Here is a 24,500-nt window from a genome sequence, read left to right on the forward strand (position 1 = left end):
TTGATAAGGATAAAGGCAGATGACTGACAGGGTAAAGGTCTTGAAAACTGGAAATGGCTGCTGAATTTAGGATTCATGAGGCAGCTTCCTAATTGGCTCGGCAAAGGGTCATCCGTGTGTCTGTAATAGCCAGTAAAGACTGGGGTAATTATAACCCATGTGTTAACCGGTGAGTTTCCAGGCAATTACAGGACTGCTTCCACTTAAGCAATTATTTTGCCTTGAGGCCACGGCATTACATCATGCTTGAGGCTTTGTCAGCGTAACCTCCAAACACTTGAGTGGGGGAGGCGGAATCTGGGGGCTCCACTGAAGATTGTAGGGGATTAAAACGTGGACAGCAAATGAGATGCTGAAATTGTAAGGAAAATGTTTTACAAGGCTTGAATCTAAATAATAACTTCCAACTATTACAGGAACCCTATTGTCATTGACAGGTGACAGAAAGAGTAAGCATTTTGTGCCTTTTAATTTTTGGCTGTGCTGGGTCTTTGTTGCTGCTCACAGGCTTTCTTTAGTTGTGGTGAGCGGGGGCTACCCTTTGTTGTGGAGCACGGGCTCTAGGCGCGCGGGCTTCAGGAGTTGCAGCACGTGGGCTCAGTAGTTGTGGCTCGCGGGCTCTAGAGCGCAGGCTCAGTAGTTGTGGCACACAGGCTTAGTTGCTCCGTGGCATGTGGGATCTTCTCGGACCAGAGCTCAAACCTGTGTCCCCTGCAGTGGCAGGCGGATTCTTAACCACTGCGCCACCAGGGAAGTCCCTTGTGCCTCTTTTGAAAGGGTCAGTGTGACTCTGGGTTGTGTTCGCAGGGGTATAATATGTTGGAGATGTGCTTGGAGTGATTAGGGAAGTGGTTTAGTTTCCAGGTACATGTCTTAAAAAGGATAGAGATAGTTTAGAGAAGGTCTGGAGTAGACAATGAAAATATCGAAAAATTAGAAAGTAGGAATCAAGTGATGGGGGAGAGGTGGAGTGAGCAGAACACAGACTGTCAAATCGGATGCACATGGGTCACAGATTATACCCAGTATCAAGCTTTACTAATACTTTCAAAGGCACAGATGACCAAGAGGCTCAGGAGAAGCAGAGAGAGGTCTGGGACCTGAGAATGTCTCCCTAGGGCCCCTGTCCCCACAGGGCCTGCACCTCTGACTCAGAACACTAGATGAGTCTCAATCAGGTCCGCTGGGTTACCTCACACAGTGCAAAGCATTCAAATTATGAAAGAGCTCTGTTGTATACTTCTCATTGTTTTGTCGAATATGTGGCATTCTCCAGGGGCCCTGCCCCAAAGATGCTGGGTGTCTTGAGTCCCAAAGTCTCCTTTGGGCAGAGACATCCTGCTAAGGGCATTCTGTAGTCAAGACTTCTTCCTAACAAATATCGTTAGTCTAGTTACCTGGAGGTTCACTTGATACAGAAATTAGATAGGGTCACCTGCCTTCTTTCCTTTTTTTTTTGGTGGGGGGGCTTATCTACCCCTACCAAACACACACACACCCCCGCACAGAGTCAGTAAATGGACCACAGGCCAGCTGTTTAAGTCCTTCCTACTAGGGGGGTGAAGGTGAAAAGGACCGGTCGGGGTCAGGCAGAAATAAACAGCTTGACAGCTTTCGAATAAAGGAAGAACAACTATAATTTGTTTCCCTGGTGATAAAGTAGGGAGGAAGGGTAATTACAAAAAGCGTTATCGCTATAATGAGAAGCATTTTGGTTAAAAAAATAGGAAACTTTCAGATTTGGGGGGTTGTTAGTTTTAAAAGCAAATGATAACTTCCTACTTTCTTTCCTTCCTTCCTCTCTCCTGTGTCTCTGCTGAATATCGAGGGCATCGCACCCCCTTCCTGGTCATCGTCTTGTCCTTGCTCTGTCTCCCGGGTCCTCCTCCTCTTTGAAGCTGGCAGAGCTCCTGAATACAGAGTAAATGCCTCACAGAAGCAACAGTGTTTGCAGCTAAATATTGCGACATACACAGGAACTTGGCAGATTTATTGACAGCCTTTTCAGTTTAACAGAATTCATTGAAATCAGATGAGCTAAGGTCTGTGCATTGCCATCCAGAACACAGTAAATACTTTTAAAAATAAATTCAATTTACAGTAATAGCCATAACTAGACTTTTCTGTTATTGAGGTAATTAGATAGTCAGGTTAACAAAGGAAGCCCTTAAAAATAATCCTTCTTGGAGATTTTAAAGTTTCTATTCTGATGAAAGAAGTATATGACCATTGTGGAAAATTTGGAAAGTATAGGAGAAAAAAAAACACTATTATACTGGTTTTTTTTTTTTTTCTTTTTTTTTTTTTGCGGTATGTGAGGCTCTCACTGCTGTGGCCTCTCCCATTGTGGAGCACAGGCTCCGGACGCGCAGGCTCAGCGGCCATGGCTCACGGGCCCAGCCGCTCCGCGGCATGTGGGATCTTCCCGGACCGGGGCACGAACCCGCGTCCCCTGCATCGGCAGGCGGACTCTCAACCACTGCGCCACCAGGGAAGCCCTTATTATACTGTTTCATTGAATTTTTCTTCTGCTTTTTTTGAGATGAAATATATATACATATGTATACTATACATATATTATGTATATACACTATTATATATATTATGTGTATGTATATGTGTATATTATGTATATATATATCATTGTGAATATACACACTATTTCAAAAAAATATGCTGTAATAAATATATATAGTCTGCTTTAATACTGATCACTAATATATCATTTAAGTCTTTTTTCATCACCTTTTTGTGTTTATAATCAATGCTTTAAAGCACGTTATTTGCATTCACTGTTTTGCACTTGAGATTATTTCCTTAGGATAGATTCTTAGAACTGGAATTCATGGATTAAAGATTTTACCCATTTTTATATATTCTGATACATACCGCCAAATAGTTTTCACTATCTTTGAGGAAAAAAAGTAACACCAATTTTGTAACTCTCAGTCTTAATACAAAAGAGCCCCTTTCACCACACCCTTCCCAGCACTGGACGTTCTCATTTTCTTTTATTTTTAGTAGATAATTTGGCTGGACAACAAGAAAATATTCATTGTTTCACTGAGAATTTTTTTTTAACATCTTTATTGGAGTATAATTGCTTTACAATGGTGTGTTAGTTTCTGCTTTATAACAAAGTGAATCAGTTATACATATACATATGTCCCCATATCTCTTCCCTCTTGCATCTCCCTCCCTCCCACCCTCCCTATCCCACCCCTCTAGGTGGTCACAGAGCACTGAGCTGATCTCCCTGTGCTATGCGGCTGCTTCCCACTAGCTATCTACCTTACGTTTGGTAGTATATATATGTCCATGCCACTCTCTCACTTTGTCCCAGCTTACCCTTCCCCCTCCCTGTATCCTCAAGTCCATTCTCTAGTAGGTCTGCGTCTTTATTCCCGTCTTGCCCCTAGGTTCTATATGACTTTTTTTTTTTTTTAGATTCCATATATATGTGATAGTGTACGGTATTTGTTTTTCTCTTTCTGACTTCACTCTGTATGACAGTCTCTAGGTCCATCCACCTCACTACAGATAACTCAGTTTTGTTCCTTTTTATGGCTGAGTGATATTCACTGAGAATTCTTGAAGGGTGGGTATTATTTCTTAACTGATCCTTTTGTGAATTATCTCTTGATGGGTTCTGTTCTTTAATATGATTTTTCTTTCTGTATTCACCCCTTGCTGTATTTGTATCAAATATTTTTTCCAGTATTTTGCTTGCCTTTTTATTATTATTTTTTCTTCATGACTAAAAGTTTCAGGTTTTTATTTTGTCAAATTATATATTTTTCTGTTGTCTTGGAGGTCTTTTAAAAGTAATACATTTATCTTGGTGTAGCTATCAGTTCAATGAGATTATGAGTACGAAAGCATTTTAGACAGTGAAAGACACACTACCCATAATAAGAGCAGTGACTCCTCCCCGCTCCACTGTCGCCTGGAAAGAACCTGTAGTCCTTAAGGACACACGCAAGAGTGTTTTCTGGTAGGTCTGGGTAAAGAGGCATCCGTTTGCAAACTTTGCCACAGTGTGTATTGACATTTGTACAGCACTTTTCGGTTTGGACGAGCCACACTTGAGCTGCTGACTTGCCACGTGTGGCCAGCGGCTGCCGTTTTGCACAGCCCAGGGCTGGATGCTGAGAGGTGGACAGACCTTTGAGATGTCCTCTAGACTCTGCATTCAGACAGTCCATTGTTACGTCCAAACTTGCCCTCTGTACTTTGAAGAAGCAGCCTTCCTTGACGGTACACGCTTAAAATAATTGGCTGTTTCTATCTTGTCAGAAATTCAAGTCCCCCTTTCCTCTCCATGAACAGGAATTTAATCTTATTATCCTTTGCCTTTGGTGACAGCAACTAATTGTCTCTCTTGCCTGCAGTGGCCTGAGCAGCAGAACCGGGAATGGGTTCCAGCGAGTTGATTAGGAATAACGATATCACAGGAAAACATCAAGGCCCAGTTCTTCCCACTGGCGGCGTTAGCCAAATCACATCCTGAGTTTGGCCCTTCTCCCATCGCTAAAGCCGTACGTGGGCTGGAACCCCCCAAATTCAGCAAAACTGACTTGAAATCTCTTTGCTTAACAGCCCCATTCCGTGGCTTTGCTGGCACAGTTCCCCAGCCAGAGCTGCGAGCTATCCCTTGGCTTTAATCTGGTTAAAACCAGATAAGAATTAGGTCAGGGGCCTCTGGCTGCAAAACAGGCTGTTTCCAGAACTCCAGCGGAGCTGTGGAATAAAAATAAGCAGGGAGAGTCGGAAAAGCATTACTTGGTATTTACATTTGAGTTGTTCTAGGTCAGACTTCTAGCTCTGGTTCTAGGTCATAACACAGGAGCTCACAAAAAGCAGTGGGACTGCAGTAGCAACCAGGGGAGGATGTGCCTTTCCAAGGTGCCTCAAGCAGGAACTGCAGGATGATATTTGGGGTTTGAGGCTCTGCATGGTATGTTGAGTCAAACTGCCCAAACCGCTAGACTTCAGTCAAGTTTCACTTTATTATCTTTTAAGTATTAGAGCATCTGGGGTGGGGTTCTCAGAGCCTAGTGGTCAGTGAAGCAGGCTCACCCCACTAAGGCCCAGCTTTCCCTGGGATTCAGAGAAAAGGCAAGTAAATAGCTCTGGAAGGTCAGTAAGGAGGAGACCCAGATGCAAACATGTAAGGCAGAGGCTTGTTCTTCTCTCACTGGATTGGTGGCTCTGAGAAGGCTGGGAGAGAGAACCACAGCAGAGTTTGACCTTTCCAACTGAAAATGCTGCTTTCCGTAGGCCCTAGTTACCAACAGACGGGCCTTGGTCTGTGCGAGTGTTCCAGAGTAGTGAGATGTTCAGGCAGAAGCAATAATGAAACTACACACCTCAGACTGGGACTCGAGCCCAATTACATCTCAGTTGGGACTCAAACCCACAATCTTCTAACCGCACTCCTTTGTATGGGACTTGAACCCACAATCTCTGGTTTAGGCGGGGACTCGAACCCACAATCTCCCAGCTGAAACCACACACCTGATCACAGGACTTAATGGGGCTCAGGCTGTTTATGTCTCAGCAGAGAAGGAATTCAGCAAGAGGCAGAGTGACAGGCAAGAAGTAGATTTATTGATAGAGGACGCTCGTGATAGAGGACGCTCGTGAAGGATACACGCGGGCAGGCAAGAGAGCTCTGCCCCGAGAACTAAGTGGGAAAGCGGGTTTATTTAGGGAGATACACTCTCCATAGACAGAGTGTGAGCCGTCTCAGAAGGCTAGAGGCCCCGGGGTGTCGGGGGGTGGTTAGTTTTTATGGGCTGGGTGATTTCACAGGCTAACAAGTGGGTGGATTATTCCAACTATTTTGGAAAAGAGGTGGAGATTTCCAGGAATTGGGCCACCACCCGCTCTTTGGCCTTTTATGGTCCACCTCAGAACTGTCATGGCGCCGGTGGGTGTGTCACTTAGCATATGCCGACGTATTACGATGAGCACGTGATGAGGCTCCAGGTCTACTGGAAGTGGAATCTTCCACCATCTTGGGCCTAGTAGGTGCTAACCAGTTTGTGTTGTCTCCTCAACAGCTATGTCATTCTTTTAAAGGTCGTGCCCTGTCCCCTAACCTCCTGTCTCAATAAGGCCAAGCCATGTTGAGAGCAGTTGGAGGGTCCTCCAAATTCTGAAGCCCCCGAGGACCAAGTTGCAGACCCCCGGGCACTGGCTTCTCCTTGGCCTCCAGTCCCTACCACTTCCTCCTGCAAGGTTCATCTGGTCTGTGATTTATCCTCTAATATGCCGAGTTTCTCTTTCTGTCATCTGATCTGTGCCATTTGGGCCGAGGTGAGAGCAGAAGGCGAATGAGTGGGGGCGGCTGGGTAGGAGCAGTGAGATACCATCCCACCTTCCCTGCTCATACACCATGCGTGGAGGGTGGAGAGAATGGGCTTTTCTAGTCCAGACAGAGGATGCCTCTCCGGGGTGGGTGGCCTTGACACTGTCCAGACCAGCTCTGAGCTTCCTCTGCACGATCTCCTCTCTCCTCCCTTCCCCGCCGGCCCCTCGCACTGGGATCTGGTTGCTGGGCAGTGACTGGTGTGTGGCCAGGGGCAGCTGGAGAGCAGGGCGGGCCTGTCCGTCCTTTGGACCCAAGTGGCTGTGCCAGAGCTGCTTTTGGAATGAAAGTCCCTGCACGTTGTGTTCCATTTCTTTCTTTGTGTCCCAGTTTCCACGTTGGTGACAGGGAAGGACAATGGAATGGGCTAAATTTGGGCCTAATTGGTGCAGCTTGGGGTGCTGGGAGGAGCACAGGTTATGGAGTCAGACAGACTTGAGTTTAAATTTTAGGTTCCCCACTTAATAGCTGTGAGGTTGCAGCTGAGTTGTTTAGCCTCCTGGGGTCTCACTTAACACGTCTCTAGAAAGGGATCCATAAACCCATCTCGTCGGATTTTCTAATGAAAGGAAGGACACGTGTAGAGGGCCCGGGATGGTGCCTGCCTCACAGCGCAGCCTCCATATCTATTATTATTTAAAGAGACCTGTGAAAAGTACTTTTCAAATACCAGATGCTTGACCAGCACAGAGCAGGAGAGGTGAATGGATGATTTTGTTTTATTTCATCGTTCTTGAATTTATTCTGTTTCCCAAAAATATGGGGATCAAAATATCTTGATTATATAAACCTGCCTTGTTCAGAATACACATGGATTAGAAGCCACGTGGCTTTTCCTGATAAAATTTAGTGCTGCTTTCTAGATTCAAAGCAGGCACTCAGTCACCAGCAGAAGGTGGCCTTTCTGTGAATTGTCATATTCATTTGCATTTCAGCCAACCCATTGGGACGCCGGCTGTGTACAGAGGACTGTATACGACATGGAGGAATCCAGGTTCTTGTATCCATGGAGCCCACAGTCTAGCAGTAAAAGAGACATTACAAATGCCTATATAACTATCTCAACAGTAAATAACTCCACAGCAGTTCCCATAAAGGGGCCGAGGAATTTCAAAAGAAGCGACAGTTACTTTCAACTGGTAAGAAAGGCGAAGGCTTCTCAAGGTGGTGGCATTTGAGCTGAGCCTGGAAGAGTGAGTAAGAGACGGCAGTGAAACGCGGGCGGGAGTGAACGTGGTCAGAGGCACACAGGGTCAAGATGGAGGGGCCTGTACAGGATTGAAATTTTCAGTAAGTGGTGGGGCACCACTGGAGTTCTCTGGGAGGGAAATGACCCAGTCTGACCTTTGGGAAGATAGCTGGTTGGGAGGAGACTGGAGGAGTTAGCTTCTGGAAGCAGAGGGACCTTTATTGGAGCCGTTCAGTCCAATGAAGGCTGCGGCAGTGGGGAGAGAAAAGACGGGAATCTTGTGACAGAGGCCGAAGCAGCAGGATGCAGTGACTGATTTGCATGTGGAAGGTGGGATGGAAGGGGAGTGAGTAGCAGATGACCACGTCGGGAGTGTCAGAGGGCGGGCACTGGCTTGGTGGAGGCCAGTGGGGAGTCAGATTGGGCTCTGTCGAGTGGCCTGGTGAGCCTCCCATCCACATGTGGGGGTGTCCGGCAGAAGGGGTGCATTGGAGACCTGGAGCTGAGGCTTGGGGTCAGGGCAACAGAAGGAGACTTGGGAGTCACCGGCAGGGAAGTAGTGACAACAGAAGCTAGGGAGTTAGGGGAAATTATCCAGGCAGGTGGAGATGAGAAGGTCCAAGACAGAGCCTTGGGAAAGGACTGCATGAAAAGAAGAGGCAGAGGAAGAAGAGGATCCTGCAAAGGGAAGAAGAAGGGTGAGGGAGATAAGCTGAAAGAGGCGTCTTAGAGGCAACGGTCCGAACCTCAGACCTCCTGCTGGCTGACTCCAGGGAAGCACCAGACCTTTCCTCCCAAGTATGGTGGGATTAACGTCCACCCCACTAAGTGTCCTGAGGGGTACTTAGTAGACGCTCATTCCTTTTCACCTCTCCCGCAGAAACCTGGGGAGGCACGGGAAGAAGGGGAGGCCATCAGCATTCAGTGCTTTAGGAAAGGGCGTCCCTGTTCAGTCACTACTGAGCTGAGAAGGTGGGGACAGTACTTTGGCACTTGCCATGGGTTGCAGATCTGAAAGGCCGATTGCCAGGGACTGGTGAGTAAGGAGCTGAGGAGGAAGTGAGAACAGCTATGGAAGCTCCCTTTGAAGCCACGTGGCAAAGAAGGGAGGGTGGAGAACGACGTGGCATTTGAGGAAGCCTCGGGGTAAAGGGAAGGGCATCCTGGCTAGTGCGTCAGTGAAACCAGCTGTCCTCTCAGGAAGAGGGAGCTAGTTTCTTGCAGAATTCTTTTTCTTGGCTTCGGCATCTGAGGTTCGAGCTTTTGGGTGTTTGTTCAAAGGTGCCAGCTGCTTAACTCTGGAAGGTGGAAGCCCGTCACGTGAGCCAGGGAAACTGCAGCTGGTCGCCTGAGCCCATCGGCCGTCGGGACCTTGGCTGGGTTTCTGAATTAGGCGTCTTGTGACCCTGTCATCTTGTAAGCCTGGGAGGAGAGGGCCGCCAGCTCTCCGGGGACTTTTCCAGGGGTCTCCTTCTGAAATGAGCGATGGGACATCAAGGGAGGGAGCAGAGGAAACACCCAGTAGGTAGGTGAGTCTAAGAAGCCCAGGGTTTTCACAGTCCTGAAACCTGAAGCTTAGTTTCAGAAAAGTATGAGCAGTTTCACAGCTCCCTGTGTTGCAGACAAGCACAGCCCGGTTCCAAACATTCACCTTTTCAACTTTGTCTTCATAATCTCAGACCTTGGCAGTGAGCTGCCCACCCTGTCCGCATCTCGAAGGGAGTGGTTTTGCCTTTGTCTCACTCCTCGGAGATGACTTGGAGCCAGGTGGACGGGAGGGCCTGTGGAGGGGGGGTGGGGAAAGTGGGAGGTGGCTGAGGTCCTTCCACCCGTTCCGAGGAGGGGAAGCAGAACCGAAGTCCCCAAAGGAAGGACCGGAGCACAACGTCCCAGGGAGTCAGCCGTGGGGAAGGACGTTCCTGGACCTGGCTGCAGTCTTGGCTAGAGCCTGGGAATACTTTGCTTCTAGAAAAGTTTGTTTTGCTTCAAGGATTTCAATGGTGTTTTCTTAGTTCCTCCTTCAGGTCGGTCTCTGTTCTAAGTATCTGCTCTTTCGTCCTTCCCTCGCTTCCTACCTTGCGCACACACCCCCTCCCTTCCAGTTTGAAGGGACAGTGTGGACAGTGTTGGCCCTACAACCAGACTGCCTGGGTCTGAAATCCCAGCTCCTCACTTACTGGAGTGCACACCTGAGCAAGCACTTCACCTCCCCGAGCCTCAGTTCCCTTGTTCTTCAGATGTTATAATCATATTCATCTCATGGAGTAACGTCATATTATGAGAATTAACTAAGTAAATACATATAAAGAGCTTAGAGCAGTATCTGGGAAGTAGTAAGTCCTCTGTAAATATCATCTATCTGTCTGTCTGTCTGCTGTGCTCTCTGTCTCTCTCTCTCTCTCTTTTGTTGTAAATTCCTTCAGATCCTTTTTAGATTTTTCCAGGTGACACAGAAAGAATATATTATGTTGAAAGAGCCTATAGAAATTATATTTCTAGAAGTTATAAGTTATATAGTATAAAATACAAATTTCTAGAAGTTATGAAATATAAATTATACATTTGTACCAAAGTATAGAAATTATAGATTACAGCCCCAGTGATGGAGAGCTCATCATCTTGCAAAACCTTCATTCTGGATAGAGCGTTCCTTCCAACATCGATCTTCTTTCTGTGGCTCTACTAACACTAAGAAGGCTTAGCAGAGTAAGGAATAAGTAAGGTTATTAGTTCTTGTTATTAGGAGCAAATAAAATACATCCGATTCTTAGGTTGAAAAATGTCAACATAGCCAAAGGACCAGATGTAAGGATGTGTCTTCCACATGAGCTGCTGCTAATATATTTCGACCTACAGTTTTTAATGTCCTAGGCCTTATTTGTTATATGTTTCACACCTTGATTCTCACATTCCGTGTTAGTTATCTCTGCTACTTTTGTGACCTTTGACCTCATGAAGTCAGTGATAAAAATGACTAGGCCCTGAAACGGAAACTGAGCCCTTTCCTGCATTATTAAAAACCTTCCTCCAGGCTGACATCAACAGTTTTGAGTACTCTTCAGTAGCTGCAAAACTACCCGAGCCTGCGTTATCCATTTCACATTTCTCTGTGAAAAGCAAACATGAGAGAACCTGTTAGGGGCCTGTTAAAATCCAGATATACCTCCCACCCCCCCATGTAGTACATGTCTTTCTCTTACTTATCTGAAATTTCCCACTACCTACAAAATGAACGAAAGCTGTAGGCAGAATGGAAAGCAGAAAGCAAAATGGGAGAAGAAGTCAATATGATTTTTCTACCTTTTGGAGACTCTCTCTTCATTTTAAATAGAAAGTAGCATAAGACGATACGAATTAGTGAAAGTTGAAAGGGAAGAGATAACAGTTACAATGTTCAAAGAATTCATTTTACCAAAAAGCTATCACTTTCAAGTAAAAGTATTTGGTTACTCTTCATTTTGCAGTTCCCTGATTTCGATGTTTAATTTTTGCAATACAGTGTTATTATAGCCACAATTGTATGGAGTCTTCTTTTAATGTCAGTGTTGAGTTGAAGTGGGACTTCCCAAAGGGATGTATACAGTGTATGATACATGTGGGTACTTGGTACTTTTTTTTTTTTTGGCTGTGCCACATGGCATGCAGGATCTTAGTTCCCCAACCAGGGATCGAATGCGTGCCCCCTGCAGTGGAAGTACAGAGTCTTAACCGCCGGGCTGCCAAGGAAGTCCCTACTTGGTACTTTTTGATAGTGATGTTAGAAAGAATGACTAGGAAGTAAAATGTCTTAAGGCATTTTCTACTTTTGAGGCACATTTAGGAAAATATTGTAATTTTTTTAGGAGACCATTTTCTATAAAACAAGTATATATGTTTATTGTAATTTTGTTTCTGTCTATACCAGACGGTCAAAAAGTCAAGTTAAAGAAGTATCTGGAACCTTATATTCTGGTACAGAATGATTGCTAAAGTATATTATTAAGTGAAAAGTGCAGGGTATAGTTTGCTACCATTTATGAGAAAAAATGGAAGGGTACCGGAGAAATTGGTAACATTTATTACTTGTGGAGAGGACACTGGTGGCTGAGGGACAGTCTGTAGTGCATTTTGAATTGTGAATCATATGACTGTATTACCTAACTTAAATAAACAAACAATAAGTGCATAAGGAAAAAGAAGCTGGGTCAGGGAAGCAACAATAAGTAGTTACTCTTTTATTTCCTTTTATTAAGGGTGTATGGGTCTTGGAATTAGATGTACTTAGATTTGAATTCTGACTTGGCTGCTACTGGCAGTTGAACGTAGGGAAAGTTACCTCACTTCATGTAAAATTTGGGAAGGACCTTCTTGGCTGGGTTTTTATGCAGATCAAATATAATAAGGACCGTTCCTTAAACTTAAGTTTGTGATGATCTGATTTGAGGGTATGAAATAAAGGAGATGAAGCAGATTTAAGCCTGGATATGAGCATCTTCCTCTGAAGATGGCTTTTCACTATCCAAGCAAGACAAAAGACATGATCATCTTAATGCTTGGGTTCCAGGTGGTGGATAGATTTTGGCTGAAAGTTATTATGAATCAAAAGTTAACTTTGAATAGATCATTATATCCAGCCAAAAGTGTTCAACATATCTTTGCAATTAAGGAAATTGAGTGGTTAAGCAAATGATAATTAGATCCTTCTCCTCCAGATTTTTGGAAGAAATTAGCCAATGAGGTATAAGCCATCTCCTTTCCCCTGTTATAGCAACAGTCTTGTGAGAGTTGAGGAGCTCTGCTCTGGCGGACAGAATTCAGGGGAGGGACCATAAAGCAATCCCTGGATGCAGAAAAGGACTGCTGTTATATCTGTGTCATTGCCTAAGTCACTCCTGGGACGGAATGGTTGAACCCTAGGTAGAGCCATTAATACTGCATTCTCTGTAAGCCATATCCATTCCCAGCTAAACAGCTCGATATGCTGAACATTTTTCCCCAGGGGTTAGAGGTGGGAAAATGTGAGATTAATATTTTATGCTATATTTATAATTACCTTTTTGTGTATGTACTCAATGAGTGGGCTTTATAACGTGAATCTTTCAGATGTAAGGACCAGAAAGAGAACTCCAGTTGTCTAAACCAGAATGGCATTAGCTTAGGTAACAGAGTTCCAGAAACAGGACTGACTTCAGATGAAGTTTGATCCTGAGGCCCAGGATGGCCTTAGGCTCTACCTCTATGTGATACTTTCGTCTTTGTCCTCTTCCGAATGTTGATTTTTCTTTAAGCTGGCTCTTCTCAGTGTAGTAAAAGTGATGGGACCATTTCTCGGTCCCCATCCTCCAGGGGAAGAGAGAACACCACTCCCAATCATCCCAGAAGCCCCATGGATTTTGTTGCATCTCCTTGGCTTGAATTGGGTGCTGTGCCCATACCTGAGCCAATGGGATATGCTGATTGCCTTAAGTTATTGGATTTCAAGCCTGGCACCCCTTCAAAGGATTCTGATTTCATTGCTCTGGGAGGTGGATCCCATGCATTGGTATTTTAAAATATTTCCTGTTGGTTCTAATATGTTGCAGGGTTGAGTTGATTAGCTTAAGCCAATCAGTGTCCAGTCTTAGAGCTGAGAATATAACTGCTCTCTAAAGGAAAATTGGGGTAAACTTGACAGACTGATGAGAGAAGGGGAAAATATATCTTGGAGAAGCAAACGTCAAATGTCTGCTCATGGCAGACAGATCAGTTGCCCCAGTGTCTGTATCACATCTTTCCTTTTTGCTACTAGAACCCAGATTTTGTTTGGGGCCACAGTGTGCCAGCCCCAGGGGATAGATCGTGATTTGTCCAAATACTAATGAGAATCTGTGTCCCCACTTGTCCTGTCTCCCTTGCAATGAGAGAGAGAGAGAGAGAGAGAGAGGGAAGAGCTAAATAGCGCTCTTTGTCCATAGCAGAGAGCACAAAGAAATTTTAAAGTCAATGCATATGAGATTGGAAGTATAAACCTAATATTTGGAGGAGTTATGGAAGTAGCTATCAGAGAAGAAGAAAAAGAGAAAGGAGAAGGAGGAAGAAGAGAGAGGGAGGGGAGGAGGAAGAAAAAAAAGGTTCAGAAGTAGCTACTTCTGAGGAATAAGGCAAAAAAAGAGAGTGAGAAAGTAAACTTTTAGTTTTCATTTTGTACCCTCTGTTCTCTTTGAATTTTTATTTCTATGTGATTATTTTATTTTATTTTATTTTATTTATTTTTGCGGTACGCGGGCCTCTCACTGTTGTGGCCTCTCCCGTTGTGGAGCACACGCTCCGGATGCGCAGGCTCAGCGGCCATGGCTCACGGGCCCAGCCGCTCCGCGGCATGTGGGATCTTCCGGGACCGGGTCACGAACCCGTATCCCCTGCATCGGCAGGCGGACTCTCAACCACTGCGCCACCAGGGAAGCCCTATATTATTTTTATAATTAAAAATAAATTAATCTCTTTTGAAGTTGTTCCTAAGAGTATAAGATGATTTTAAAATATATGTCACCTATTGTTACACATCATTGCTAGGAAAACTAAGTACTGTCTATATGACTCCATGGGAGAGACAACTGGAAGCCTGTGCCTGGGTCTCTCCTGGACTCCACTCTATGTGCCTTTTGGCTTTACTGAATTTAATCTGTATGCTTTCACTGTAATAAACCATAAATATGAATATAACAAAATATATATATATGTCACCTATTGTTAGCATACATTTCTTTAAATGTATAAATCACCTTTTTAACAAGAAGTAAGAGTACTTTTTGATTGTGCTATGTTTCCACAACCTCACACTAACACTGTGTAGGTATGAATAAAATGTTTTAATTTTATGCGTGAGAAAATGATCCCAACTCAAGGTCAAGGCAAGCTCATGGGATGGAAAGCTGCAGGAGACCGAGCTCCTGATGGTGGCAGGAGGTTGAGCTTTGTTCTCCTTTCATGTTTGGCCTCATCCTTCTTATCTAGCAACCCTGATCTGATTTGGCCAACAACTAGGGAGGAGAAAAACCTCAAAAATTAAGCTAAGCGTCTTCAGTTACTTGTTTTCAATCACATTTTTTCAGTTTGACTTGGTTCTCAGGTACCTTATGAAATTAAATCTGCATGATTTCTTTTATTACACCTCTGCTAATGTAGTCATTGTTAAAAGTTTCGGGCCACAGCATCACAAAGACCACAATGTATTACTTCAGAAATAATGAGCAAACAAAGATTTTTTTAAAATAAGAGTTTAACTCTTGATGTATAATAGATTTGAGCGTCAAGTCACTTGTGAAGAATATTTAACTTGTTATTTTCAAATTGTTTGTCTAAAGAAAATTGGTACAATTTTTAAAATGTAGAAGGACATCATAAGACTTGCTTTTCTCTAATACCAGGGAATAAATGAGTTTCTTTAGTTGTGGGTAAGATTTTGTTCATCACCGTTTCTCATTTGCTACATTTAGATTCTGTCCTTTGGGATCGTATGTTAAAGAGGAGTTCAAATCCCCCTCTTATTTCTTTTTTCAAAAGCCAGTACTTAGTTAAAACTCTGCCCAAGCTTCTTCTGGTTTTAGAGCTTTAAATTTTGCACAGAACTTTCAAATACTTTCATATATGATTATCCATGACTATTCTGTCAAAAGAAGACAGTTATAATATGGATTTATGAAATGCAGCGTTTCATTCTGTTAATCCTAACAGGTACTTATCACGTGCATCGTGTGTGGCTCCATCCTTAGCGGATTTTAAAATGTTCCATCGTTGCTTCACCATCTAACAGTTTATCCGAGGAACAGACACTGAAACGGAATGGATTTGTATAACATTCCGTGTTAGTGTTTAGGAATAGCAAAATAACTGATAGATGGACAGCAAGAAAAGAAAGATTAAAAAAAAAAGTCTGAAGCCTGGATTACCCAGTGATGAATGGGTCTCTGAAAAATAGAGATTTGGCTACACTTCCTTCAGGACAGAAGTTCTGAGGCATCAGCCTAAGGAGCTAGAAGAAAAATTAGCAGAGACCTTTAATCGCAAGTTAATGAAGCCACCTAGTGGTTTGTTACATCATTTAAGGTTGTGTGAATATGTAAAGCATCTCATCTGTGGATTGACTGTGTGGGTCTCTAATCAAGTGTGAGTCGAAGCCTGGTCACTTTTCATTTAGTCCAGCCAGGAGGGTCAATTTCATTGAGAATAAGCACAGTGCTGCTCTGTGTAATCTTTTGTTTATTTATAGTCTTTTTTTTTTTCTGCGGTACGCGGGCCTCTCTCACTGTTGTGGCCTCTCCGGTTGCGGAACACAGGCTGCGGACGCGCAGGCTCAGCGGCCATGGCTCACGGGCCCAGCCGCTCCGCGGCATGCGGGATCTTCCCGGATCGGGGCACGAACCCGCATCCCCTGCATCGGCAGGTGGACTCTCAACCACTGCGCCACCAGGGAAGCCCTATAGTCTTTTTTTTTAATCAAAAAGGACTTAAGGTAACGTACATGAAAATACAATGAGGGCACAAACTAGAAGAAGATGAGAAAAGAGAAAAAACATAAAGATATAAAAAGTAGTAAAAATTTTGATAATTCAAAAATGCTTTCAAAATCCTATATGTTTTCCATGAAAGGACTCGACATTTTCAGGTAAGCGTGGAAAACTGATCAGTTATAAAATTCACAATGTTCAGAACAGGGAAACATTTTTTAGGAAAAGTGAAATCCTACCTAATGTCAAGAGCAGAGAAAATTTTCTTCTGGAGGTCCTCACAAATGAGGTACTGCCTAATGTCATGTATAGTGTCCTCAATCCTCATAATAGAAATCATCCTGAGTCTTGGAAGACTGTTTCTTAACTGTGCCTACACTGCTTTGGAGGAGAATGTGCGCCAAACTCCATTTTCAGGGCTTGCATTAAAGCATTTGGTCCTCACGATAAGCCTGAGAGGTAGGTAGTATTACTATCTCCATATTACAGATGAGGCCACTGACACACAGTGAGGTTATGAACTTGCCCGAAGTTAGGCTGTTAATAAATAATGGAGCTGGGATTCAAACCTGGGAAGTCTGGCTCTAACACCCGTGCTCTTTTCCAAAATGCTGTATATACTGAACGACCCATCCAATGAAAATGGCAATACTGTATTGAATACTTACACAGTCTGTGGGGCATTAGGTAGGAGTGCTTTAACGTGGTGCTGAAGATGAGGTCAGGATTGCATATTTCCGAGATGACGCAGTCAGCGTTGCCTTCCAGTGTCACAGGCTTCATCCCTGACCCCAGCCACTGCACACTTATGCAAACACATGTGTATACACACCTTTGGTCAAAAACAGAGGACCAGGAGAGAGTACTCAGATTCACCACTTCCTGATTTCTAGAAAATTGCTGAAATCCATGACCTTTTTATAAAAAATTCATTTTATTGAGGTATAGTTGATTTACAATGTTGTGTTAATTTCTGCTGTACAGCAAAGTGATTCATTTATACATATATATACATTCTTTTTCATATTCTTTACCATCTTGGTTTATCACAGGGTATTGAATATAGTTCCCTGTGCTCTACAGTAGGACCTTGTTGTTTATCCATTCTATATGCAATAGTTTGCATTTGCTAATCCCAAACTCCCAATCCTTCCCTCCCGCTTCTCCCCTCCCCCTTGGTAATCACAAGTCTGTTCTCTGTCTGTGAGTCTGTTTCTGTTTCATAGATAGGTTCATTTGTGTCATATTTTAGATTCCACATATAAGTGATATCATATGGTATTTGTCTTTCTGACTTACTTCACTTAGTGTGATAATCTCTAGGTTCATCCATGTTGCTGCAAATGGCATCATTTCATTCTTTTTATGGCTGAGTAGTATTCCATTGTATATATGTACCACATCCGCTTTATCCAGTCATCTGCTGATGGACGTTTATGTTGTTTCCACGTCTTGGCTATTGTGTATAGTGCTGCTATGAACATAGGGGTGCATGTATCTTTTTGAATTATAGTCTTGTGAAATCCATGACTTTTTGATGCCTTTGTATCTTCAGATCCAAGATCTAAAATGCAGTCATAACAAAACGCGCTTTATTTTGCTAGCTTTTCTTTCTCAAAGTGGTATCTATAAATGTTTGGGAATGGCAGCTAAATTGATTTCTCTTAACCAGTCATGACAGTTGATAAGGGATGAGCGAGGCAAGCCTTGAAAGGAACTTGGTAGGGAAATAATGGCATCATTGAAACATTTCCGGTTAGTGGAGTCAGAATATTGTATAACTTGAGTCTTAAACTGAGCATTTAGAATGATGTTCTTTTAAGCTGTGCATTAGGATACTTGTGTGGTTAATGCTCTTGCCAAGAGGAAAAGGTATACTCTATAAAATGACCCTTCTCGATAGAGAAGTCTCCTTGAAAACAAATTTCCATGGCATTTAAAACAAATGCCTAGCTCAGTAAAGATTCTAATGCTCCTGAAAGGTTCAAGTTCTGTTTGGGGACCTACTACTCATAAGATTGAAGTTTTCAGAATGATAATCTTTTAATAGTTCTGCTGAATGCTTGAAAGATTCATCCTATGATGGGAACATGAATGAGAGCAATGCTGAGATACGGTGAAAGAAACTGGCTGGAAGTCAAGAAACTTGGGATCTACTTCAGGTCTGCTTTATTCTGATAACAAAGAAAGACACAGATTCTTTGTGTGTCATTTTTCTTTTTTTTTTTTAAAGATTTTTTTTTTTTGATGTGGACCATTTTTAAACCACCGGACCGCCAGGGAAATCTCTGTGTGTCATTTTTCTCATGAACTTTGGAGTGAGATCTGAATTCAAACACCAATTCTGATACCCGTTAGCTGGATGATACTGGATTAACCAGTTAACCTTTCCTGGCTTCAGTTTCATTATCTATAAAATGGCTTCAGTAATACATAGATTTTATTAGGTGCTCACTGTGTGCAGGTATTTTATATATAAAGGTTTTTTTTATCCTTTTATCTTTATAACTATCTTAAATGGAATGTTCACTCTTGTTCTCCCTACTTTACAGGTGTTATCACTGAAGTTGAAAGAATAGGTAACGTGAAGAGTTTAATTAGGATAATTTATGTAATGTGTCATATCACCTGGTATACAACAGATTCTCCAGACATGGAGCTGATGTATTCCTGTTGACGTCATCTTCCCATCTCCTTCTGTTCTTTTGGGATTTGTTTTGAAGATTAGTGAAGAGGAGAACCACAGGCTTAAACAGCTTAACTTTGGGAATTAGGGATTTAGGCCAAAATGTAAAAATAAAACTGAATTTTTATTTTCCTACAGGAGTGGCAAAAACTCAACTACGATATCTACACCCTGCGACAGATTCGAAGGGAAGTGAGAAATAGATGGAAACGCATTTTAGAAGATTTAGGTGAGTCTGAAAGTGATTAAGAAATGGTAAAAATATCCAGTTGTGATCATTCCTCTTCACTTTCTCCAGCATGGTTTTTATGGAAGGAATGTCAGTAACTGACTGATTAAGGCTACTGTGTACTAATTATTTTCCCAATCCCGTCGTCAGATAAACATCTGATGTTTCTGTTATCAACAGACCCTCTCTTGAGGACATATTTTGCCATGTGTTACTCCATCTGTCCTCAGTATCGAGTAGCACAGGGCAGTGAAATCATATGGGCACCACCATTGACTTTTTGGGCATTGTACATTGATTGCATTATGTGGGAGCGATTGGCCAGTTAATCATAGCTTTATAAGGTAAGGCAGATTGGGAGAAATATTATTTGTAAGAGAGACAACAAAATACCTGTGGTATTAGAGTAGATATTGGGTATTGATTTTTCTTAAATCTGCCAGGGTTGTGATACAATAAACATGGTCCTCACATTACAAAGTAAGCTTGTTTTCATGTTTTAGAATAATGAATTTATCAATTTTGAAGTCCTCAGTCGTTCTGCTTTGAAAGAGAACATGACACCTTGGCATCATAACCTTTCAAAAGTGGGGTACCAAGTTGCTAGCCGCTGTTGCTTTAGTTGGGATATGATGGGGTGGGGTGGAACTCTCCCTCTTTACTCACCCAGTATTGTTCTGACTTCATAGTCTCCTCTTTATGATGTAAGTTATCCCAGGAAGGGTAAATCTATGAGTCTTTTAGACCTTTGCAGTAAGTAATTTAACCAGTCAGCCATATTGCCCCGGGGAAGGGAATCTGGGCTTGGAGAAGTAGGGCCTGAAGGTGACCATTGTGCAGGTATCAGGGGAACTAGGAATTCAGGAAACAGGGGAGGAGGTGAAGAGTGGGGAGTGGGAGAAGGGTTTCCAAACCAAGAAAAGGGGCAGCATGCAGTCAGTGGATGAGTATCCGAGTCTTAACTCGGAGGAAAAAGTTAACAAAGAAAATCTGGTAAGAAGAAATCGCAAGGGAATTTTCATTAAGGACCCCACCAACCTCACTGTGCTGGGAAGCAGCACAGGCAGTGGTGCCTTGGGCTTCAGTTTTCTCATATTTCTAATCCACTGTTGGGTCCCTAAATCTCCTGCAGGACCATCATTTCCTTATGACTAATTAACGTGAGGGTTCAATCTCTTTACCTTAGGTTTTCAGAAGGAAGTAGACTCTTTGTTGTCAGTGACAAAACTCAGCACCATCAGTGATTCTAGAAACACAAGGGAAGCTCGGGAGATATTGTTGAGACTGGCTGAAGAGACCAATATTTTCCCAACCAGTTGGGAGCTTTCGGAGAGATATCTCTTTGTTGTGGTAAGTGGATGTCTTTCTCCACCTGCTCTGATTTCGCTCTAAAGTTTTGCTTCTCTATTAGTCCGTATTCTCAGCATTCTGACACCACCAGCTCCACCATGGTATGAGGTATGGCAGACGATTCTGGCATCTTATGCATTGGTACCCCGTGGCCAGCACATCATAATCACTTGGAGGGCTTTAAAAATTCAGGTTTCTGGATTGCACTTAGACCGGCTGAGACTTGCATTGTGGCTCAAGAATCTATCTGTATTTTTCAGCCAATTTAGCTGTGCAGTCAGCTTTTTGAACCATTTCTAGGTCAAAGAGATGTGAGAAATATTGTGTGTATAACCTAAGATTGAAAAATGATTTGAAAGGACGTTAAGAGCAGTGGAATGTTTCTTGGATAATGTAAGTAAGGGCTAAGGAGTGTCTCTCAATTTGTTGGGAAAAATTTAATAAATGTTTTACTCACTCATCATTATTTCTAGGATGGATATTGTAGTTTTTAGATTGGTTTTCCCACGAACACGGCTTGGTTCCCATCTTGACAACAATTGTATTTTTAATTTTTTTGGCAGGACCGTCTCATTGCACTCGATGCTGCGGAAGAATTCTTTAAAGTTGCCAGTCAGACGTACCCCAAGAAGCCTGGGGTCCCATGCCAGGCAGATGGCCAGAAAGGACTGCACTACCTTCCCTTTCCAAGTCCCTAAGGGAGAGGCTACGAGGCAGAATGGGATTTCTCTTACTGGAACTCAACAGCCTACCAAAGTTGGACAGATGCGTGTAAAAGAAAATGAGCAAGAAGAGGCTAGCTAAGAGAAAAAGGATTCTGAGTCCTACAAAAGTCTAAGCGTTTGGATGTCTGCTCACCACGAGGACTTGACTCTATGAAAGTTGAGGCTGCGTTGAAACGCCCTGGTGATCTTGCATCAGAGAATTGGTCAGTGGGCTATTTCATCATGGGTGATTAGATTCCAAGAACCCATTGCCCCCATTTTGGTTTTGGTTGTACAATAAGCTCTAGCCACTAATCCTGTTGGGAGAATAGGATGTTCTAGTTAATAAAATAAGATTAATAGAGCTATCATTGAGCCCAAATATGGATTACCAATTTTTAAATAATTGTTATATAATATAGGCTAACACCAAAATAATACCAGGCGTGACAAGACCTTTCTTTGATTTGGAAGCACCTACAGAACCTTGGAGGTGTTGGAGGCATCATTTTGAGATTATTCAGAAGTTTAGCTGTACCAAATAAGAGGACTATCTAGGAGTGCCGCTCAGAAGTGAATACTAAATAGAATGCTCCCAAGCAGAACTTCCGGCAGCTACATGTGAAAAGCTGTGTCTTCAGCTGTGGTACAAGCATCTTGAATTCTCAACGTTATTGATATCTGGTTACCTCATTTTTACGTATTGTCCAGCTCTAGTCCACAAGCCCTTGATATTTTATCTGGGATAGCATCTATTTGACCTTTACTGTCTTCTCTTCTCTTTAACCTGTTTCCAGCTTGTTGACTGAGAGTTGCACCTGCCCAGGGACCTCTCATGCAGCGTGGCCTCAGCTCCAGGACCCAGAGTGGGCACGGAGAGCCTGTGGTCACAGTGCACTGGGGTCAGTGCTCACCCTGCCAGCCTGGGGCTTAGCCCCGCGAGGCACCAGCAGCAGCAGTAGCAACTCTTCAGGCAGTGTTGCATTGAAGAAGGTCATTGCTGGACTTTCTTCCATCCTGAAGATGATTTTCAAAGTGGAGCAATTCTGTCAATACAGTTTGCGTCTATCCACAGATCGAGCAGCCCAGTTTCAAAAGTTAATTGCCGGGCTTCCCTGGTGGCGCAGTGGTTGAGAGTCCGCCTGCCGATGCAGGGGACACGGGTTCGTGCCCCAGTCCGCGAAGATCCCACATACCGCGGAGCGGCTGGGCCCGTGAGCCATGGCCGCTGAGCCTGCGCGTCCGGAGCCTGTGCTCCACAACGGGAGAGGCCACGGCAGTGAGAGGCCCGCGTACCACAAAAAAAAAAAAAAAAAAAAAAAGGTAATTACCACCTAAGCAAGGAGCTCGCCATGAAATCAGGGTTCATTTTATTGAAAAGACTTTGAGAGCTTGTCGTATTTGTCAGTAGACTGCTGAGAACAATGGCAATATTTTTACTTTTACAGGTTTTACTTTTCTGACTTCAAGTTAAAAAGTAACTTGTATTTAGTCTGTGCGGGGGGATTGTGACAATTTCCCTACCCTGATTAGCTCTTTTGGTAGTGAACACAATGTTTAAAATATTTGTTAGAGGAGATACATGTTCTCCATTTATGAATGCTTTGCAGACCGATTTAACTCACATGTTTCAGGAATATTCTTCCTAGTTTAATAAGTAAACTAAAAGTTTTATTTTTTAAAATAAAGACATTTTTTATTTTGTTTTATTTAGTACTTAGTACCTCTCTCATGTTGTTTAAAATTAGCCTGCAGATATGTTCCCTCACATCTATAGGCTCTTGCAAGATAAACATACAAACAGTGAGACAAACAAACAAAAACAAACAATAAATTAAACCAAAACAAATAAAAAACTTTGAAAATCATATTGTTTTCATCCTTGTCCTTGGAATTTGTATTTTGTCTTTCTGCCTTTTTTTGGTGTCAAAATAGATGAGATTGTTTGCATCTATGGAGAATACATTATAACCATAGTCTTTATTTTTGGTAATGAATAAGTAAGGATAAAATTGTCTCTATGATTATAAAAACTCATGGAATTATCCAGGAAATTTGCCTTGCAAAGGATTAAAAGGTTTCTGTGTTTACTTTTCAGCTGGATGTGTGTCATATTTCTGAGAATTAAGAAGGAACAGATATTCTTTCCATAATTCCTTTAAATTAAAGAGTAAAGAGGCTGAGAGATAGATGGGCTTAAGGACCTCCCATCCTTCTAAAGCTAGTCAAGGGGCAGATCTGTGCTCAAATCCATTGAGGAGTACATGAGAGAGGCTTGAGGGTGACTGACATGACCACTTCAGGTCACAAGGTGCTCAGCACAACTGGGATCCAAAGGTTCATGTGTGTCTGCAGGGCAGTTTCAGGTGGTAGATGGATGGAAGATTTTATATTAATAGGGGGAAAACCCTGTAATTAGCAGACAGAACACCTGATTTCCTATTCCACGAATGTTATTGCAACAAATAATAAAGTATTTATGTTTTCTTAAAGGAGGCCCCAGTAAGGTACAGTGGACACACTGGCCAAAGTGATAAAGAATGCTTCGGTGAGGAGTCACCAGCATCACTGAAGACTCAGTAGTATCCCTGTAGGCCAGAGGGTGTTCCAGAAGTGGGCTCACTGGTAGCAATGGGGATGGCAGAATAGGGGCCCAGTGGCAATGCTTCACTGTCAGGAGACAAGTGGACACAATTATCATAAGAAATGACCAGATCTGAGGGTTGCCTGCAGAGAGATTTGGAGATGGTTGATGGATCGTGGCATCCCTAGGGGCAAAATAGATAGGTAGCCAATAAGAGTATTACTCAAGCTGTACCATCGAAAGATCTCAAGGATGGAGGATCAGGAGATAGGTAGGACACAACCACAGCCACATAATAAGTAGTTATGATCTCTTGCCAAGTTTCCAGACCTTGGCTATTTTCTAGACCCAGAAACTACTGACTAAAGGAAAGACTAGATCCCCAAGAAGGAAGACTTTGAAACACCACTGCAAGTGTATATGGCACTGCTTCCCCTAGTCCTGCCTCTAAAGGACCTATGGTCATTTGCTGAGATAACTGTACACTGGGGAAAGGAGTACACACAAACACTCTGAGGACATGGGACACAAGATCCAAGCTGACATTGATACCCAAGGACAGAGTATCATTACAGTGCCATCTAGAAGGAGGGTACATGGAACTCAAATAATAAATGGAGTCCTACCCCAGTTCTAACTCACAGTAGGTCCATTGAGTTCATGGATCTACCCGGTGGTCACCTTCCCAGTTCCAGAAAAAATTATTGGGCTGAGCATACTTGGGACTCGGCAGAACCAACAGTCATTTTTTGGCCTGTGGGTTAAAAACCGTCTTAATGAGAAAACTAAGTGAAAGGCTCTGAAATTGCTTCACCCCCTGGCCAAGACAGTAAACCAAAGTCAATATTGCACTCCAGAAAGATGACAGAGATCAGTACCCTTAAAGACCTAAAGGATGCAGGAGTGTTGGTCCTGATTAT

The 24,500-nt window shown here is 43.0% G+C and overlaps 1 protein-coding gene across 2 annotated transcripts in view; it reads left to right on the plus strand.

The window, feature by feature from the left end:
• Positions 1 to 22,181, plus strand: part of MREG (melanoregulin) — a 63,610-nt gene extending 41,429 nt beyond the window's left edge. Inside the window, exons 3-6 of one of the 2 annotated variants that reach the window (XR_003005703.1) lie at positions 18,852 to 18,942; positions 20,129 to 20,292; positions 20,856 to 21,220; positions 21,794 to 22,181. Coding sequence is in view for 1 of the 2 variants with exons in the window: in XM_024763311.1 (XP_024619079.1) it covers positions 18,852 to 18,942; positions 20,129 to 20,292; positions 20,856 to 20,990 (390 nt within the window). In the remaining variant the exon portion in view is untranslated. Of the gene's footprint in view, positions 1 to 18,851; positions 18,943 to 20,128; positions 20,293 to 20,855 lie in introns of both variants that reach the window. The other variant, XM_024763311.1, reaches the window with a different exon arrangement.
• Positions 22,182 to 24,500: the final 2,319 nt, after the last annotated feature.

This window comes from Neophocaena asiaeorientalis, unplaced genomic scaffold, assembly GCF_003031525.2.
Source record: "Neophocaena asiaeorientalis asiaeorientalis breed wild unplaced genomic scaffold, Neophocaena_asiaeorientalis_V1.1 scaffold86, whole genome shotgun sequence".
Lineage (NCBI taxonomy): Eukaryota > Metazoa > Chordata > Mammalia > Artiodactyla > Phocoenidae > Neophocaena > Neophocaena asiaeorientalis.